The 22,431-nt window shown below is 32.9% G+C and overlaps 1 protein-coding gene across 2 annotated transcripts in view; it reads left to right on the top strand.

The window, feature by feature from the left end:
* Positions 1 to 13,043, top strand: part of LOC148621809 (vacuolar protein sorting-associated protein 33B-like) — a 28,491-nt gene extending 15,448 nt beyond the window's left edge. For both annotated transcript variants that reach the window (XM_088576548.1, XM_088576547.1), the window contains exons 13-19: positions 4,392 to 4,456; positions 6,546 to 6,647; positions 7,539 to 7,712; positions 8,075 to 8,173; positions 9,754 to 9,847; positions 10,509 to 10,619; positions 11,737 to 13,043. In XM_088576548.1, coding sequence (XP_088432674.1) covers positions 4,392 to 4,456; positions 6,546 to 6,647; positions 7,539 to 7,712; positions 8,075 to 8,173; positions 9,754 to 9,847; positions 10,509 to 10,619; positions 11,737 to 11,819 — 728 coding nt within the window. In that variant the 3' untranslated portion in view covers positions 11,820 to 13,043. The remainder of the gene's footprint in view (positions 1 to 4,391; positions 4,457 to 6,545; positions 6,648 to 7,538; positions 7,713 to 8,074; positions 8,174 to 9,753; positions 9,848 to 10,508; positions 10,620 to 11,736) is intronic.
* The last annotated feature ends 9,388 nt before the right edge of the window (positions 13,044 to 22,431 follow it).

Genomic DNA, 22,431 nt, shown 5'->3' with positions numbered 1-22,431 from the left:
TTCAGTATTGTTGTTCATAAATGATTACAAGTATTTAGCTGTTTTTTTTGGTTTGTGATTGAGTATCCAAATTATTGAAGTTGAGGAAGCGGTCTTGTAAAAATTTGTTTTCTCTCAAATGAATTTTAAGTTATTTAGTTACAAGCTGAGAAATTTTGAAAATTTGTAAAATGTTGGTACTTGAGTTGAACAACATGCTTTCAAATGAAACATATTTATTTCTTTGCCCAACTTAAGTTTGTATTTCCCGGTCTCAATGCCTAAAATTTTAGGCATGTTCCTTTCCAGCCTTTTTTCCAAACTGTTTACAGGTTATGAGTTGATTATTGTGCATGTGAATGTACCTTCAAAAAGTTATATCTACATTGGTGTTTGATAGAATCTTTGAAAACAAGGTGAACAATGCACCTTATCTGACTTATCCATATGTAATTAACTGGGCAGTGATTTTTCTAGCACTCGTCATTTCCTTTGTTGACGAAAGACTCTTCAGGATGACAAAAATACCCTAGTCTCATTTCTTCACCTGAAATCTTTTAAAGTACGAAAAACATTAAGAGCTGTAAGCCCAACATTGGTTCAAGTGACGATTTTATTACCCCAAGCTTATTACAACCCTCAACAGGTGTCAACATTTTGTGCAAACAATCACTGAATTTGTCAATTACACTATTCAGACAGATGGAGGAGTAATCAAAAGAACCAAGGTTATAGCGGTAATCAAAAGAATGTAATCCAGGGACAAAGAGCAGACATGGAAAACAGACATACACAACAAAGAACATAAAACAACTAAAATCATACATACAAAGCAACAAAAGTAAATGAGCAACTCGCACTCCACTAAAAACTGGGAGCATGGACAAGGTGCACCGTTAGGGTAAGTGTCCTCTGTTTTCCTAGAAACACCCACCGAGTTGCTCATAAAAAGTCAAGTCCAGGGTAGACAAATGAGGAAAGGAAAACTATGACCCGTTGAATAAATCAGTTTTCATGGTGCAGATGGATACACCATAATGATCCATGAGTTCATGATGACGACCATAAAACTTCTGTAGTGATGACTTCAATCTTTTAGCAACATAACCCTGTTCCAGAAGCCTATTTGTTAGGTTTCTATTGCGATACAAAAAGTCTGCGTAGATTCGGCAAGCTCTGGCATAATGTATGAGTTGTGAGATGAACACTCCATATGCAGAAAATGTTGATCTCTTGATCACTCAAGCACGACTTTAATGCACAGGTTAAAGGTCTATAAAAATGCTGGTTTTGCTGGGAAAATTCCTTTACTTGTCTTTAACTTTGTATTAGAATGACAAGAAAAATTGTATATCATTTTTTTTTGTACATCAAACTTGAGTGTAAACCAAATGTGGGTAATTAAGTAGAACATTATTAAATATGGCAATAGTCGTTTGCATTATAAGGTCACCAGTGTTCACACATGGACAGGTACAATGTTTCATTCATTGACAATTGTTATTGTTTGGTTTCATGCATGATGGCGCACATGGCACGTGGCGAATGCTACCGAGTATGTGTGTACAAGTAATTTTTACAGAATATGGTATAGCTTTTTTAAAACATAATGTTTAATATTTTTATTTGATGTTCATTCACATTACTGAATTGAATGAAAACAGCTAATACACATTGGAATGTTCCGTGTGTTTGTCTACACGATTGAGGTGGACAGTAATTTACACACACACAAATCATGACCAATAAGTCACGTGCTGCTCATATAGCAATGGAAAATCGACCACAGTTGTGGTCTCAAGCCTTAAGGACGTCATATTAGAATTAGAATTCAGAAAAGGTTACAGTCCATAAAGTAATCTTTGTTAGTCATTCAGTTGTTGCACTTTTGAGAGTTATGAAATTGGAACGTTGCAAGAGTTATTGTTCTTGATTTGATTATTTCAGGTAGGAGATTTTTCTATGAAAGTTATTGTCAAAGTACTTTTGATAAAGTTTTAACAGATGTTGGTTGATCATTATCATCATGTTCTGGAATTCTATTTTTCTGGTGAATGGTCAAATATCAGTGTCTCAGGTGACATTATCAATGGCAAGCACATCCTTAATATGTCTGTAACTTTATTAATTACCAAAAACATTCAATTAATGGAGAAAAGTGCTTGCAGCGATTAATTGATGGAATTTTATGCACTTTGATGTCTTTTCTTAGGGAGCACTGTAATTGATATCTGATTAAATTATAGATTAGGGGCATCTGTCATGTGTGTATTGTGCATAGAGAAAGATTTATGTTTGTTGTATAAAATAACCATGTTATGTAATATGGGGCTTAAGATCTTTTGATGCATTGCTTGGTCTTAATTACTCTGACTTATTTAATAGGTTTCATTATGTCCTCAAGTTTTAGACAATAGTGAATCAATGATTTATAATTTCTTTCTGATATTATACTTTAGATAGAACGAAACTTTAACCTCAAGGAGATATTTGTTTCTCTTCTCTGACATACAGTTGGATATGACATGAAAAACATAGATACCGGGCACAGAGTACTGCATCATCGGCAATAAATCATGTCAGTTAAGTTGGTGTTTTATCTGGATAAAAATCTGGTGAAAAAAATAAATTGTCAAGGAAACATTTTTCTGATATAATATATATTGGTAGTATGATTAAACTATTGCATTGTATTGTCATATCAATGAACAAATAACTTAAAAATTCGCCAGTTGGCAAAAATTACTCCTGTCATATCTATGACACGAATTACTCTCTGATCCACTAATTAAAAAAGCTTTATTATATGTTTTAAAACTAGCTTGTTCACTTGGACCGGTTCCATTTTCTCAGGTGATGATTGACTCTGAGTGCTCTCTCAGTTTTCTATTGTATGTCTTATGTGCTATAAATTTTTTAGTCTTTTTATTCATGACTTTAACATTGGGTTTTTTTTTTTTAAGATTTAATCATTGAATGCTGTTGAATTGATAGTTTAATTCCTTTTGATTAGCCATGGAGTCCAGCATTGTTATATAGCAGTGAAGTAATATTTCAGATCAGCATCCACATGTCTCCCAATAGTTCATAATGTAAACATTATCAGAAGTTAATTGTCTTGGAATGGAATTGTAATTTGACAAGTTAATTACTTTGATAACTGGGGCAACCTATTACATTTTTATATGTTTATAAAGTAGTTCCCTGGGGGTACTGTGGAAGAATGTTAGACCTAACCTTTTGTAAGTTAACAAAAAAGAAATTTGCTTTTAGTTGCCAATAGACACTTTTGTGCTAAATGTGGTATAGTCGATAAGTGTGCACAGAGCATGCTCAATATTCATTTCTGCGAGGAAAATTCTTTTGTTCTACCCAAGCCTTACCTCGCGGAAGTGTATATTGAGCATACTCATCAATTTACCACAAAATGGTCTATATTTTAAGTTTTTTATTTACAAATGCCATTGTTTTTATAGTTGTATCATTTGTTTAACACCATATCAGCAGAATTGTTCTGGAAGCCATGATAAACAATGAAATGATTTGAAGCTTTGTATATGAGGGACAGAGCTACTTGTACTAAAATAGTATATTTGACTTTCTTGATAATGCACCCCTATATTGTTATATCGCTAATTTCTTGACAGGAATGTGTGAGACTTTCTATAATGTATGCATTGCAGCTGCATTTGAAGTTCAATCACTTCCTAATTGCATACATTATTTTTTTGAACACTTCTAACTGACAAATTTGAGCCATTCATATTTCAGAGCATCTACATGTATGTACAATGTCACTGATGCTCCATTCCTAATACTCACAGTTGTCATGACTCATTAAGTAATTAGATACAAAATGTATAAAAATTGTTCCATATAAAGAATCAGGCAGTTTCATCACATGGCACATGTAATATAATTATATAACTGTACCCACACCACAATGTCACAGTAACCTATTTTATTTTTGTCTTCAGAGAAATAAATTTTGAGCTGACAGTTTTTCGTGATATCATCTTTATTGTTAATTTTATTAGTTATGTACAGATGATTAATGTAAAAACTAAAATATGTTAAGACATATATATTAATAAGATATTGTAATACTGCAGGTGTGACAGTTTTTTCCAATAATATAGCAATATTGTTCAATCACATCATACAGATAAAAGTACACAGACAATACAGTACCATCAATCATAATAACAAATAACGTAAAATTATCTTTCTATATATGGATTCTTATGAATACAACGCTTTGTGTTTCTTTACAGACTATGGCAGTGTACACTGGGTCTATTTCATGGTTTATGAGATTAAATATTGATATGGTGTATTCTAATGTGTTTCTGATGATTTTGTTTATCTTTCTCAATTTTCAGCTACAATGTTGGTTTTTTTTTCTGTAACAGGTTTGTTGGAAGGTTCAGCTTTGAGAGAGAATACTGCCTTTATAGAGGAACTGATAAATAAACAGGTATTTTTTTTTATATAAAGATGTTACTGTCATGATATGTAGTGTACAAATTAATAGAAAGATACTTCAAAATAATGAAAACAAGAGGCTCCCAGGAGCCTGAATCACTCACCTGGTTGAATTTTGCCTATCAAATACAATAAATTGAACAAGAAGTTGTCCAACAATGTTGCCTCAAGAAGTGTTTGGTAGGACTTATCATAAGGATCATTTCAACAATTGAAAGTTTCTTTTAATCTATCATACTTTTCAAGATATTGACTGAAAATTGTTAAAAAAAAAAAAAGGTCATATTTCTCCTTTCAAGAGCAATAACTCTTACAAGGACTTGTCTGACAACTTTATTCGCTGAAGACTTTTGTAGTCTTAATAATAAGGATCATTTCAGCCAATGAAAATATTTTATTAAACTTTACAGTTTTGGAGATATATAAACTACTGTCTGACCCCTATGCTCAATTTTTAGTAACAGCAGCCATGTTTTTCGACAGATCAAAAATCCTCACCTTTAATCTATGCAAGATACCCCAAGGAACATTCATACCAAGTTTGGTTTCAGTTGGTCAAGTAGTGTCAGAGGAGAAGATTTTTGAAAGAAATAACATTAAAAAAAGCAAAAAAATGTCAAAAAGTTCAATAACTCTAACACAGCTTAACAGATTAAAACGAATATTTGACCACTGGTAGATCTCATCATGCTGAATATTTCTCTTCTGTCACAATTTAGCTATTCCTAACAGTTTTGGAGATATATATGCGAAAAACTACTGTCTGACCCCTATGTTCTATTTTTAGTAACAGTAGCCACTGCAAATCTATGCAGGATACCCAAAGGAACATTAAATACAAGGTTTGATTTCAATTGGTCAAGTAGTGTCAGAAGAGAAGTTTTTTTGAGAGAAATAACATTAAAAATAGTAAAAATGGTTGAAAAAGGGCAATAACTCCAATATGGCTCAGTGGATTGAAACCAAAATTTGACCACTGATCTCATCATATTGAAAATGTTTAACCCATAAGAATTTAGCTATACCTAACGGTTCAAATCTATGCAGGATACCCCAAGAAACATTCATACCAAGTTTGGTTTTAATTGGTCTAGTAGTTTCAGAGGAGAAGAGTTTTGTATAATTGTTAACGATGATGACGGACGACAATGACGATGAACGATGAAGACGGATGGTAAGTGATGGCAATAGCTGACATGGCCTTTGGCAGGATGAGCTAAAAAGTACACAAATTCTGTATTGTCCTATATGTTTACAAATTCAAAAGCCTTACATCACACAATTTTACCCCCTGCAAACAAAGTTTTGTGTGAGGGATATAGAAATCACACTCTCTGTCAGTCCTTTTGTCTGTTCATTCATCTAGTGAGCCCTTGTTACTTCTCTGTAACCATTCAATGTACTTTTATGAATTTTTAAAGGAAAGTTACTCATAATATATAGATCTGCATGAAGAAACATGATGAGTTTCATATGTATTCAAAAGGGGATAATCCAACTTAGACTTTTACATATTTGATAATAGTAAGTGTAACTTCTCCTAAACGCTCGATGGAATTTAATACAATATTTATATTGGAAGATGAGGTATCTCATGTAGATGTGTGTGAAAGAAGATAGTTGTTCATTGCTTACAAAGGGAGATATATGTTGAAACCATAAAAGCACAGCGCTTCTAAATTGCTATAGCTTAGGCATAATATGTAGATATGCATGAAGGGAGACAAATGATAAAGGAAAAAAATCTAACTTACAAGTTTTTCATGTTAAATCTTTAACATCAATTAATTCTTTTATTTTACATTTGTTTTATTTTTAACAGATTATCCATCATTTTACATAACAAAATTGTGATCAGGTCGGTCATCGGTTATAGATCCTTCAGCGACCAATCAGTCAGCAGTCATTCATCTGTCAAATCATTTTGCTGATCAGTTCAGGGACTGTATCTTGCATAGAAGTTGGTATTATATATTAATATGTCCTTCTTAACCAGAAATAATCTAATGTAATTAAGCCATTGAAGCCGCCCTACTTGTTAACATGTTTGTTCTCTACCTATTTATCTATTTGATTTACAGTACAACATGATGCAGAGTTTGAAGCTGTTATGCCTCCTCTCATTGACTCAGGATGGTATCAACTCTAGAGATTATAAATCACTTAAGAAACAATACTGTCAGGTAATCATACTCTATAATACTTCATTCTTTATAGCGCCATAGAACTTTGAAGTTAGGAAATGGGAATGGTGGACCAATTATATTCTTTCCAAGTTCATAGTGCCAGAGATTTCTACAGTTTGAAAATGGGACTGATAAACTGACTGATGGACTGTTAGATTGATAGACTGATCATATTGTTTGCAATAAATTGTTCTCCAGTTATCCTTACCTATGGTATTAGGATATTTTAATTTATTTGTACATATCTTCATATCTTTATATCTTGACAGTAGGTGGCACATTTTTATCCATCCTTTCTCAAAGTTGAATGTTGGTTTTTGATTAACTGCAACAATTAAAGAGAAAATAATTATGTAGAAAGTACTGAAATTCATTGAAAAAAGCTAGGTAACTCTATAATTTGAGCAAAATTTGGTTGTTTTGTTATGGAAATTTACAATTATTTTCTGAGCCATCCATAGTCTATTTGAAAGAAACTATGTTAATTGACGTACATATGATACATATAAACAATTCAGTGGAATAAAATTTACCCTGTGCTATCCATATAGCATCTGCCTGATTTTTACAATGACAGCCTCTTAAATAAATTTTAAATACTGGTAAAAACATCGAAGTTTGATTTTCATGCATATAATGATGATGAATTAAAGAGTAATCAAGGGAACCAAGGTTATAGCGGTAATCAAAAGAATGTAATCCAGGGACAAAGACCAGACATGGAAAACAGACATACACTACAAAGAACATAAAGTAACAAAAAGCATACATACAAAGTAACAAATTCAAATGAGCAACTTGGACTCCACTAAAAACTGGGAGCATGGAAGCAGGTGCACCGGTAGGGTAAGCGTTCTCTAAAAATTTATATGATTTTTGTTTTTACAGAGTCATGGTTTTGAACAAATGTTGACTTTCTATAACCTTAACAAACTGGGTTTGTTAACTGACCAGGAGGCAGGAACTCAACAACCAGCCTCATCTCTAGGCAAAGTTACATCCAGTATGGCTGCCATGACTAGACATAGCTCTTTTAAAAGTCTCTGTAGAAGGCTACAGTTGGTATGTATGGTTACCTGCTGTTTACCCCCTAACACAGAAATATTGATGTGAAAATGTAAAATACTATATTAGTAAGAGTGTTACTGAGAGATGACTATCTTGTGGAATTTTAATTTTTCTTTTAGGAATACATGTACATGCAAACCATTTTTTAAGAGGAGACTGAATGACTGCCTGTCTTCATGCTCTCTATATCTCCAATGTTACTTCACTCAGTTAGTTAGTACAATGTTAGGGTCTGCAAAACATATTTTTAATTTTCACAGATTAAATTTATGGAACTTTTTTATTGCAAAAAATATTTGGAATATGTTTGTCTCTTAATTCATCAAAAACTAATTTTACTTTTCCTTTGATTTTAGATACCAAAGACAGAGGATATTAATCTGAAAAGTCCCACAGATATGTCTTATGTCTTCAGTGGAGCTTATTCTCCATTGTCTTGTAAGCTAGTGGAACAGGTTAGTCTTATGAACATTTCATAAATTATTCCATTACTATGTAGCAGGTACTTTCTTGAGTGTCAAATTTCACTATTTGTTCTATGATTAGAATTGTGTTGAATTTCAGTGTACTTAATTTTTCTTTCCTTTTACACTTTGAAGGTTTGTATTTAACTTAAATTCATGAAGCTTTTACCTTTACATGACTTTACCAAAATGATAAAACCCCTGAAAAAAATTACCTGTAGTAATGTATTATATTTTTGGCAAAAATTGCTGTTTAGGCCAATACAAATTCTCCTTATCCACAAGTACTATATTTATGTTTTCTTTGTATTTTGCTATCAAGTTTTCAGAAAATTAGCAAGCTAAGCCAATCTAGTTCATTGTCTACTTTTGGAAAATATTTTTGCTTTGTGTCCTTCAATTATGTCCTAGAAAATCTATTTTCAGAACATGAATTTGAAAAAAAATCTATAATGCGCATCAATGTATGGAATTAATTATTATTCATACAAAGAAGCAATAGAACCAAGTAGAAAGCATTAGTGAAGTCTGTAATTGGAATACTTTTGATGGTGATGTCATGTATATGCAGAATATTATAACAATAATGTACTCTTTTAGGTCTTTTTTTATCTATTTAGCAGTATCTTAATTTGTAAACCACTTGATGGATTTTCATTAATCTTGTGAGAATACCATTTTTACCAGATGTAGTTTTTTTTATGTCTGGGTGGAATTTAGAAAAATTGTATCATTTAGATAATGCAGTGTAGTGAGAAAAGAAATAGTGTGTCTGGGTTATATTCTGCCTACCTCATCCTTGTGATAGATTTATAGCAATTTAATAGTTCTACCTTGCCTTTATTATAGAACTACCCTCTTCTGCAATATTTCTATCCACTCCTCTATGTATATATTTACTGTAAAACTAATTTTCATGGATATTTATTTCATGTTTCTGGATATCTATTCAATTTCCATGATTTACACGCTGCCTATTCAATAATAAAGGGATTCATTCCAACCAATTTATTTTCACAATTTTTTAAAAATTAGAAAAATTATTCTCCCATGAAAATAATTTGGTGTATAGTACTTCTCCTTTATGATAAATCTTCAACCTGCTCCTCGTATCCACCTGTTCTCTCCCATATTTCTACAGCCCACTAAAGATGTAGCTTCTCTTCCTGCTGTTATATGCTTTATAAATCTATCAATGTTTTTTGATTGATCTACTCTCATCCACTAATCTGTGATATATTGACCCATGACTGAAATATCTCTGTAAATTACTGTAGTTTAGAAGGCTAAAAGCTATTCAAGAAGAGGTAAAACTATTTTAAGGGGTATTGTAAACAAATTAACTTTCGCATGTTACTATTTTCGCTATTTTTGCAGTGGACAGAAACCCATGAAAACAGTACTTGCGAAATTGATTTTTGCATACTATATAACACTCATGAACAACAAGTTCTTTTTGTAGAACGTTAATTACTAGTCACAGACTTGGTTGTACCGAACAAAATTAACTATAATATCAATACATTCAGATATTATCTTCTTATTTTAATCATTAGATGTTCATCTTGTAGGTATTAACAAAAGAAGGATTTGTAGGATTAGAAGAGATTACTAAACATCTGCCTGGTGGTACCTTCTCTGATGTAAACAGTAAGATGTCTAAAGGTAGGTTATAACAGAAGTGCAATTTCAGTTTCTGATTAGTTTATATTGGTTTATTTTTAAATTTGGACAATATACCCTTTCATTTTAACTGCAATATAGTGGGTGAGCATGCATGACATATACATCTATGAGGTAGGATTTGGTGTTGAACAAAAAGAACTTTCTTCAAGGATGTGTATATTAGACATGCTAATTAACAAACCCTGCAGTTAACATGAAAGCAGTGGTTGATCTAGGGGGTTCAGTTTTTCAAAGCCCCCCTTATGTCAGAATATTGTGTTAATAGTGGATTTTATATGGACAAAAATGAACCAATAATAGCCTTGAACCAACTCCCCCCCCCCCACCCCCCCCCACTTTCATAATCTCTGGATGCACCACTGTTAATTGGTTTATTTTCATTCTGTGTCCTGTTAAAACTGACAAGGATTGGTGAGATTGAATTGAGAGTTTTTTTTTTAATTATAATTATCCTTTATAAGTCACATGCTCCCCTCCTGAAATGCATTAGATGGATGTCCAACTACAACTTAGCAGTCACTTACATTTCAATATTCATAAAGTGCAGAATGAGCCTATATTGCCATTGCTATTAAATGTGAAATAATTTAATTTTTTTTGTTTCAAGTATGAATTATATTTAATCAATTTGTTTGTGCAGGAAAATCCTCCTCATCATTACCTCCATCCTCAAAGGTAGTTCTAGTGTATTTTCTTGGAGGATGTACGTACTCTGAAATATCAGCATTAAGATTCCTCGGGAGACTGAAAGGTAGGGTTAGTTTTGGCAGTGTTGAAAACAGGTTTAGTCTTGTTTTAATTATATGATTTCATGAAGATGGGAATGAAGTTATGATGAAATCCTTACATGTGGAATGATTGGGAATTTGATATACAGCTTCAGTGTAATGGGGACAGTACTTCCAGCTGTTATACCAGTATGTTGTTCAGTTTCAATGCAGAATCTGCTTTAACTGACTGCAGTATTTATTACATCAGGAAAAGAACTTGGGAACTCCTGTTGCATACCTATTAACATTTTAAACAGATCATGTGAGAGATTAATCTCCATAGACACAAACATCTCCCACAAATTCTATTTTTTATGTGGGAGATTCTAAATTTTTCATTGATTTTGTTTTTCCCGTAATTTTGGAGGGTTAACAGGTTGATTTCTGACACAATTCTGCAGCTGTTATACTTCTATTGTTTTGAGTTGATTACAACGGATTAGGTTTTATTGAACAGAGAGTACTTTGTGAACAGACGTGACAACGGATTAGGTTTTATTGAACAGAGAGTTCTTTGTGAACAGACGTGACAACAGATTAGGTTTTATTGAACAGAGAGTTCTTTGTGAACAGACGTTATGGTTTAATATAAAATTGGTATATAAAAGATTTGCTTCAAATATTATGGTACATTTATTGATAAAATAAGCCTCTAGATTGTCTTAAAAATGAAGTTTGTCACCAAGCAAGTTTTTAACATAACTATCAAGGGAAGCATTCATACATTATAACTTTATTTTATTTGTCTTTTGTCTGTTTTATGGTTGTGGGTCATCAGAATATATGATTTTCAAAATTTTGCAAACCCAGGAATAAACGTTTCTTGTAACAAGGAATTCAAGTGGCTGCCCCTAGATAATTGTAAGTTCATCATTTAAGACTTTTTTTGTACAAATCAGCACAATAACCACATTTTTTTTTGTTATTATTTTACTATTCAATTTTTTTTGTCTATTTTTTAGAGGAAATATCCTATTATTTAAATGATTAATGATATTACATTTCCCATGGACTATAAAAAGAGCAATGATTTTATGTTGTATTTTAAATCAGTTATTTTTAATATGATTATATCAATGTGTTATTGTTTCTTTGAAGGGTATCGATTTCTGGTTGCCACAACAGCTACAATCACTGGCAGTAACTTGTTAGAACAGATAGTAGAGAAACCTCCCATCTGACAGTTGTAATACTGTAGTTAACTGTGGACAGTGCAATACTCTTAACATTCCAACAAAAGTTTGTTTTTATATGGCCACCCTGGCTGTTTGTTGCGTGATTTATTGCTATGATAATTTGTACACAACCTTCGAAGACATGTGAATGGACAAAAATTTAATCTTTTTAATCGTTTTTAAATTTTAATCTTTAATGCTATAATGTCCTCTTGACAACTTTTGGTACTTATCAGTGTTTGGAACACTTGTTTTAAATTCTTCTTCAAACAGTTCTATACAAGAATTCTATGTAATTTTACCTAAGAACAATTTATTCCATTCTGACTTCTTCTAGTTCTAGGAAAATTCTGCTCAAGAGCAGATTTTTGACAAGTCTAACTTGGAACAATTTTAACCTTTCACCTGTCTTTGTCAGACATTTCTGTAGGTTTTAATGATTAAAAAAAATGATTTACTATTATGTTATGTAACTGATGTGATCAGCCTGTCTTGTTACAAAAGTGTGTGTAGATTTCCATCCTGATTCCATTGTAGAAATAGTTGCTACATATCAATGATAAAAGATTCATTGTAAACCAAATATATGATCGTTTTTTTATTATTATTATTAAAGACATTTAATGTTTTATTAGCTTCTTCACTATGTAACTTGTTTTGTTTCAGTATAAATATCTATATTTTAATTGGCAGGAAAAATTGTAACATATGCTGTCTTGTGTTTAAAACATATGGAATTATTTATAGGACCGGTATGCAAATGTGTGATTTTGCGTATACAAAAAAAAATGATTATGAAATGCAAGATGAAATGGTAGGTTGTATTTTAGTCCTAAAAAACATTTTCTTTTTGTATGTTTTGATAATATTATTCACTTGTGTCCTGCAAACAGATTTGTCTGTTATATGTTTTTTTGGACGTCTTTTCAATACCTAAAATACTAAGCCAAGTAATGATGCATATGATTTTTAATGAATGTATCTGATGCATTTCTGATTTCATAATTTGAAGTCAATAAATGTTCAACTCCCCAGTATTTAACAGACACACACACACAAAAAAAAGTTAAATTTAACTCCATAAGAGTGTTGCATTATAATATGGAATATTTGAAATTTTATTTCAAGCTGTTGTATATAAAGTTATTGTAGTTGTGTTTCAGAACTGCTTGAATGAGAATTTAGTGCAGATTTGCGCAGTGTTTACACAAATATAAATTGTGCAAATAATGTTTGTTTGTTTGTTGGGGTTTAATGTCCGAGCAGCAATATTTCAGCTATATTCAGACGATGAAAATGAAATTGATGATAAAATGAACATGAGATGATGATGAAATGAAAAAGGGATGGGACACAAGGACAATGGGGTCGACAAATTTTGATTGCCACTGGAAATAGGGAGAGATGGGTAGGGTCGGGCAATTTAGCCTCCTGTGGCGGAGCCCTATGGTTCCTACTCGGGGAGAATACCACAGTAGGGTTCTTTAACGTGTGAGGATCGTGGCATCTTTCCCAACACAGTGCACCACTATGGTTTGTGGTCAGGTTTTCCATATTATAGCCTGACAATCCCAGCATGTAACACACCAGGGGTACCCCATTCCACCACCTGGGGCACACATCCCAGTTGCTCTGTGGGCAGAGCGCTCTAGCCTCTGGCTAGGGTTTTGAGCACTATTTAGTCGCCTTTTACGACAAGCTTAGCGCAGCTACAGGCCTATTCTATTAACACCCGGACTTGCACGGGGCAATTGTGCAAATAAAATTAAGATCTAGTCTTCAAGTCAACTGAAGATTTGAGGGACTCTTTTTTGGCTAGCCATTTTAGGGAATGTAGTTCTTACAGTAATGTGCCATAAAGTATTAAATTAGTTGAGCATGTTCCATTTAACACTTTTATCTGACACATTAATATTTCATGACTAATAAACAGGAAGTGAAGTCAGTAATTTACACCAAGTAAAAATTGGTGGGAAAATTCAAATTGATAAAAGTATCTTGTTTTGGAAAATCTTATGTTCATCAAGGAGATTATTTTTTTAAAACTGAAACTGGTATTTCAGTGTAGTATAAATACTCTGTTGATACAGTTTTTGAATGTAATTGCAAATTGTTTTTGGGACAGGTTTAAAACTTTGGAAAAAAAGGTGAAATGGAGCAAAATTTTTAAATGTGTGTGAAATTGGATACTGTTTAACTATTGATTGCAGTTTATACTTCAGAAATCTGTAGTAATGATTGGCATCTAGTTAACATATATATGAAAAAACTAATCTAAATTGTATAGGAAATGCAAATTTATGATTAAAGATTTATTTTAAATCAAAGAATCTTTGAAATTTTTTCATACAATAATTTTCACAAGAATCAAAAACCTCTAGTGCTAACAGTACTTTGATTTTGTACCCCGTGACAACGCGGAAGAGGACATAAAAATATCAGTGTTCAAGCGTGCGTTCATCCATCCATCACACTTGACTTAGTGGATGCAACTCCTCAGAAAACTGCTTAACAGACTTTGTTCAATTTGAGTAGGGTTTTTAGTCACCATATGCAGTTGGTCATATTGCGCCACCATTTTTACAGGAGTTATGGGAAATAAGTTGAATTTGTACATTTTACGCTATATGAATACTTCGTGGATGCAACTCCTTAAAAAACTGCTCGACAGATTTTGTTCAAATTTTGTAGGATTATTTATTCACCATCTGTAGTTGATCATATGGCGCCACCATTTTGATTCGACATGTTTTACAAGAGTTATTGGACTTAGTTGAATTTTGTATATACTACACTGCAAGAACACATTGGAGACATTTGATTTTTTCTGCGTTTTTAGCATGTTGAACTTGGCCATTCTTCGTCACTTTATCTTGTGGATGGTACTCGCTTTGTGTAATATGTAAATGAAAATGTATCGAACCTATATTTTTTTCAGACTCTTATTAGAATAAATGTGGCTTACTTTTCATAAAATAAACCGTTTCTTTATCTAACAGGAGATAGGCTTCTGATTTGTGAAGAAACATCGGTGAATAAGATTACGCAGGATATTACAGCGTGTCATGTAGGAGTCTGGTATTATCGAATCTTTAAAGAGTATAAAAATGTCTATTTTGAACACTTTCCTTCTCAGAGTTGGATTGAAATGTCAAGACTAAAAAAAGAGGATTAAGTGTTAATACGTCGTTGCAGGAGGTGAAGCCATTACGTAACCATGAAGTCCCTTAAAGTTGTTCTCAGTACTTTTCCAATACTGGTGTAGGTCTGTGAACCATACGAAGAAAATGCATGTTCTGGTGTTAACCTCTTTTCTATTTATACTGTTTGTTAATAAAATTTTCTTGTTTTGTGCTATTAAAGTCTTGTTTAGTGCAATTAAAGGAACGATTATTTGATGATTGGTTTGGAGAAGAAAGGATTTAACTGGATACTCACGTAATACAGATCCGTTTCAATACTCTATCAAAGGAACTTGCTTTGGATAAAGTCGTTTTTTCTTGGAAAACCAATATTTGTTTGAAGATAATTTAGTTCGAGATGTTCAGTTAAAAAAAATTACAAAAAAAAATTAAAAATAAAGACAAACTGGTTAACCTTCGCATGTTTATTGACCTAGTTGGTACGGGTTTCTATGGTTACTTTACTCAATAATTAAAAGTGCTTGGCTAAATGTCACGTGCTAAATGTATGTCTTTCTACTTGCATGCCACACTTGAAACATCATTATGAGGTGGCGTTTGGGAAGTTGTATCTGTCTTTGTGGACAGATGGATATATATATATATATTATATTTAGAGTGCAGATATTTAAAAAAATGTTCGTCTATACGATTTCTAAATACATTGTACAGATGATACATCAGTATGACAGTTTTCGAATCATACTCTAAACACACACATACACATAAACAAGAACTATCTTTAAAAAAGATAGCCGACGCAGTAAAATTTATTCTTTTTACTTACAATTTTAATCAGGAAATAACGCATGGCGCGCAATTTTAATGTCCTTTTTCGAACCCCACTAAGTTATCAGTATTTGGCCAATCTGGAAACAGAATTTTGATCACGTGACTTGCGTTTCCTTGGAAGAGCGTCTTTAAAGTCAAAGGGTAAAAAACGAAACTATACCGACAGCGTCGGAAAAAGGAATCGATACGACGCATGCACTAAAATAACGAATACCTATTAAAATCAAAGTAATCATGTACTTAATCAATTCATATCGATCGTGTGAATTTTCACGCCTAAAATGTTCGTCAATTTGCAAAAATATGGGATAAAAGCTGCTATAAAAGGAAAGTTTGGGGATCGAATTCAAACGTATTTATCTAAACACAAGCTTATTGTTGTAAATGGTTGATATTACAGTATTATTGTGTATGTAAGGTTTTCCATATTTTTCCATATTGGCTTAGTTATTAGTCCGAGGCTAGCCATATAGGGCTGAGGTGTAGACGACGTCCAATACGACTATCCGAGGACCAATAACTCGGCTAATATAGAAAACCTTACGCATTTGTACATTTATTGACTAACTAGTCCGATATGTCATATTGGCCTAGGCTAATATTGGTCTTTACCAGGTCAATATGACCTACTGGACAGGTAAAAGCCGTATTGGATGGATAAACGACGCATTCGACGGCTAAATGCCGTATTGGCGCACTTTTGTTTTTTGTTTTGTTTTTGTTTGTTTTTGTTTTTTGTTTCTTTGTTTTGTTTTTTGTCTTGTTTTGGCAGTTTTGGTCATATTTACGTCAATAATGAACACTATGAATAATTTTAAATTCACCATTCTGATTACGAAGGATATTTAATAAGCACACAACAAAGTTTGCGATACATCGTACATACAGTGCGCCAGTTTGCGAAATATTCTGGTTCGATATTGGTTTACACAAAATAACCAATACACTGCAAAATTGAACTACAAACTACTAGTTGGCCTTTCCTTATGTCTAAATTTTCAAGTCAAAGTTCAGTATAAACATCTCCAGGTTGAAACTGTCTTTCGAATCATTCAAACTTAAGCCACAATCATTTAAATAAAGCATGTCCTTAGATACATGTCCCTCTCAACTAGCTACATTTCTTAGTTGAAAAGCTATAATAGCTGAAATCCTGCAAGTTATCGCATAGACACCTGTGTGTTGTGTAAAAGCGCTTAGTTTCTGGGCGCCTAATTCCAACAAGTATGTCTTATGCAGGAAACACTCGCAATGCACTTTTAAGGCCCTGAAGCACCTACGACTCTATCATTATAACACATGGCCAAATAGCCAAATAGATTTATTATTACAAAAAGCAATATCACCAGACCACAGACTGACATCATTCCTTAGAAATCCATTGTCGAAATTCCTACGCCATCGTCTATAAGCAAGGTTTCATTTTTATTTATCATTTTTTGGGCTTCCGATGTCACGAGGTGATAACCGTTATTAAAGTACACGATACAGTGGGTGATAGATCAGGATGATTTCAGGGATTATGTTACCCTTTTGTTAAAAGTTTTTTTGTAAATATATGGATCCGCCAAGCCCTGCATGAAATATCTGAAGACAGCTCTAAAATTTGGCACTCAGCATTGCTCTTTTTCATTTCTATGGTTGAACGAGGACTATTTATAATCTCGTTTTCACTTCTAGAAAATAAACATCTAATGGTTTATTAAGCGTCTAAGAATATTGCATTTGTAGGCATCTTACTTAAATATATCGACATATTGAATATAATATAATCAACGATTGGTTTATTCGGGTGAGTGCATAGGTATTAACAGGTACTGCTGAGGTTAGAGGTAACTTTTTTTAACTGGATCGTTGTTAATACAAACCAAATTAAATATTAAGTTCGCAGTAAAAGTTGTTTATTGGCGTAAATAGCATAGAATTAAATATGATGTATTAGAAATACATAGAAAGTGAACCTAACTACCTGCATTTGAACCTTAATTGGGTATCCCACTGGTACTATTTTCCTGCGGCAGTGTAAGATAGTTTCAGATGCTATCAGGCTTTACAAATCTAAAGACTCTGGCGACTGCTATATCAATTCTGATCTTCGATCTAAATTGATAAAAATTAACGCGTAATTTGAAAAAGGGTGATAGTGGATCTTCTATATTTATATCTTAAAACATTTTCTTCCTCCTATTGGAAGACCTTGCGGTTAAAATATGCTCCCCTTATAAATTTACTTAGGTCCGGGAAAAACGTTATTCCATGATGGCCACCCTGTTCGCGATAGCGACTATAATGATAATCGTTTTATTCCGTAATTTCCGAATCACCAGGAAGCTATTGCTAATGTTCTTGTCATAGGTAGTATAATATTTTAATTGGAAACTGTACGTTCCATATGAAGGCATGATACAGCAGAGCAAAGGAAAATCATCCACTAGAAAAAGAGCGTCGTTTCTTTTGTTGGGAAGTAAGCATTGCCATTTTCTCTAATTTTCCTGATGTGTTGAATTTTGGAACGTCAAGGCAACCATATATACCGATCCATGTGCTATTGTGGTAACGTGACCTGTTTGTAAAGTCAAGTACTTATTGTTGAGAAGTTTTGACATTAAAGAATCCATCTTCCTCCTTATTGTTGAAGAATAATGCACGGGGTAAACAAGCTCTCTATACTTCATGTAATACATTCAATGAGCTCATATTATTGAAGCAGTCGATTATTACTTGAAGTTTGCAACTGGATCAATTTGACTCCTTAAACAAGCTAAGTAAACAATTTGCACCGCCAAGATTTCCAGGAGGTATTGAGTAAGAATTTGTTAAGACAAGAATAGATTAATGACATTGAACCATGCAACAAAGTGGAAACATCAAGCCTTCTTCAGAAAAAAAAAACTTTTTGCATGTTGTGTGTGCATTTCACATAACAGATTAATCAATTTCAGAATATAGGTCAAACTTAACTAAAAGTTTAATTGTTTCAGATGGAGATCTGTTGGTTTTTGTGAGTAACACATGAACTTATTTCTAAATATTCTTCCGTCGAACTGGGTTTCCGGTTATAGGTTCGGGCTATGATGACTGTTGGGGGCAAATTGAATTACCGTACCGTTTTGGATACTTTTTGTTTTAGGTGTTTACTGTCACCAAATGTTTTAATGTAGATCTCATTTTGTTATTTTCTTTACATTAAGCAGATGATGCCTGTTTAAAAACAAATATTTCGTAAATCAAATTTTTGATAAAGTTTCGGATTTGAAAATTTGCGAAACGAACATATTAAATTAACCAACGAATTGCGTTTACCGACTTTAAGTTCGTTTTGTCAAAAATAATTGTATTCCATAAAATTAGTGACCTAATTCAAAATGGCTTGTCACTTTGATAACTGTCTTCATTACAAATGTCTTCTAGGTATATAATAAAAATTTAGGATTTTTATCGCTTGATTTCCGGTAGATTAAACTTCTTTTATATAAATAAGATTTGAAATGTTTTAAAACATGTTTAGCTAATTCACATTTGCGGTGGCTTTCATCATGTCAGATGCTAGAGGTTAGGATGGCACCAAGTCAGAAAATAGCTTGCCAGACAACCTCTAGCACTAGTTTCAAGGGAGGTAGTAATTTATATTGAGCATAATTTGTATTGGTAATTGTATTTCAAATTGATACCCAGGGGTACCTTTTATTAAATAACATTATAACAATAAAGTTGAAAATGATATCACTTTCCGTATATCCGTTACACCCTTCGTTTCGTGCGTTATAAAGCTAGGATATCGTGGCGTCGAGCAGATAATTTGACTGTCTTTTTAGATATAAACTACTGAAATCCCCCAAAATCTTAATACAGTATTAGCACGATATGAGTGACGCTGACCACCAGCCGACTGTTCCTATACTTGGTTTAATTGTCGTTTTCGTGCTATATATACTCAATACTGTTAGACCCGGTTTGCACTTGTATTTGGTATTTGTAATGCATGACGGACTGAGGGGTTTCTTAAAGTCATTGGCTATCATTTAGAGTCCTTCACGGGCGGTGTAAAGCATCAATTGAAAGCGTTTACACAGTCCCCGGCATAGTCATACCCGTGAATGTGGGTCATGGTGTATTCGGGGAAATTATTTTACGTTTCAGGTTCATTCATTAAATTCATTAAAAGCATCACACGTGATTAATGTAGATCCGTGACCTAGTGTCCAATTTGTGATCTGCACGCTGTACAGCCTGAATCTTTGACCTATCGAAATACTATTTGGAATGAAATCAACTTTCCAATGCAAAAAATAACGTTATGTTTCCTATCGCCATTCTAAAATCTTGTAGAGTCGGAAGGAAGGGATTTATTTTCATTTTTATTTAAATTTTGAAATGAAATAAGTCGTAGTGACAACAAATCAGAATACAATGAAAACCAAATCTGCAAACACTAAATATGATAATGTAATATACTTAGTCCACGGCCTAATCCCTTTTGGGATCCGGCGCTGGATATATTAATTTGTTTTGACGGTGTTGGTAAAAAAAAATATATCTCAAGCGCCGAATCCTAAAAAGGGATTATCCAGGATCAAGAGCACACTCCCGGCATATGTTCTGGTGTTAACCTCTTTTCTATTTAAACTTTTCTATTTTTACAATCAATTATAAATATAAACAACCATTATTTCCAACTGTTTGTTTCCATCTAGGATAGAAAAAAATCTTTGGCTTTATTTTCTTCTTCAAAATTGCATTTTATTATGGTTCATATTTCTTCACATTTTGCTGGAGGAAAAACTTGGGTTCCAAAGTTTAAATAGGACCTTCCTTTGACATATCTTTTATGAGTTTATATTCTATACACGCACGCGTATATCATGCATGTGAACTTTTTGACGTTTTGTTGCAAAACACATGGCATTGAGGAATCTGTTGAGCTGGGGTAGTTCCAATAGCTGCCGATTACTGTAACGAAGTTTTGGGGACTGTACAGTATGCTTATAGCGGTTATGTACTGGCAGTGCCTCTGGATATATTGTATACAGCTGAAAAACAAGTACTGTAGTATACAGTTTTTGTCCAAGGAAACATTTTTCAGGCTACAAATGTATATGACTATTTAGAAGTTGATGAAATTGTTTTATACAAGATTTAGTTGAGCCAGTATCGATGGATTTAGCCATAAAGTTCTTCGTATACCGGTCTTGTAATTTTGTTTTATAAGAAGTTCGAATGTTTTTTTTTTGTTGAGTACATGACTGTAACTGAGAAATTTTTCCATTATGCAAATTTATTCTCTTTTGCTAGAGAACTGTTTTAACTAGGACGAGTGTAAAACAAAGACCTCATGCATATGTAAATGTAAATCACACGCTACTAATTTGGTCCCAAGGAGAGTAATTGACAGGCTTTTTAGGGAATTGGAAATGGAGCATGTCTAAACCCGGAATCTGCCGATATGTATATATATATTTAATATAATAGTGTCACCGTTAAAAAATGTGATCGTACATGTATATTGGTATGGTGCTGACAGCGATGTCCATGTCGTCGTCGTCCGTATTCACATGTTTTTCGTGCGATGACTTTAGTTACGGTTGATCAATTTTATTAATTTTTTATGAAATTTATATTACAACTACTAAAAGAAGGCTCATATTGAATTTTGAGTCATGGCTCCAACCATTTTAAAAATATGGTAATCCATGTAACTGACAGATACCGCACTGTTGGTTTCTGTTAATCTTTAAAAAAGCATACATAAAGTCAAATAGTTAAGTTCATCACATGCAAGTACACCTTCATGAAAGAAGCATTGTAATATGTATATGACTTGTCTTATGGTTATGGTAAGCCATTGTGGAGTTTATTCCCCATTTATTGATATAAATAGATATTTAGTAACATATGTTAATGGATATTTATCAACATGTGTATAATTCAATTATTGATAACAATAAATGGAGGAGTTTTCTAGACAATGCAAACACGTTCAAGACATATCGTATACATGTATGTTAAAATCTGCTCTTTGGGCTATACCAGCTTGCGTCCATACTTGCCCTTCGGGCAATACCAGTCTGTGTCCACACTTGTTTGAACTACAAAAAAAATTAATACGTTTGTGCTATTTCACTGGAAATATCACATAACGAAAGATTGTGTTATTATATACTTATTATATACTATGACATGCATTCCAGCGAGTATTAACATTTAATTTATCAAAATGCTTTGATTACGGACGGAGTTCGAACCATTTATAATAGTTTAGTGCATGCGCTCTTAATTGTAAGTAAACCAAGGGGAGATATACTGTCTTGAGTAATTATCATTAGTGTTGACTTTAGTTTAGTTTAAAAATATTTATTTGCTCAAGAATACAAGCAAGGGGATTGGACTCAAGTTATAACAACATTATGGAGGTCCTCTCCCATACAAACAATCATGATTACAAAGAATGCATAATGACGGCAATTAGATATAACTAAAAATAACAACAGAAAATGAGAAGGTGATGCAAATTAACATGAACGATATGAAATTAAAACAAGAAAATGGAATAAAAAGGGGGGGGGGTCTGGCAAAAGGGCGGGGTGGGAGTAACGCCAGAGATAGTCATTTCATATATACATGTACCTAATATTATTCAAACCTTT

The sequence above is a fragment of the Perna viridis genome, chromosome 3 (assembly GCF_037379345.1).
Source record: "Perna viridis isolate PV_CMFRI_1.1 ecotype Kerala chromosome 3, ASM3737934v1, whole genome shotgun sequence".
In the NCBI taxonomy this organism is placed as follows: domain Eukaryota; kingdom Metazoa; phylum Mollusca; class Bivalvia; order Mytilida; family Mytilidae; genus Perna; species Perna viridis.
Note: the sequence above shows the minus strand (reverse complement) of the source record. Positions and strands in the feature narration are given on the sequence as shown.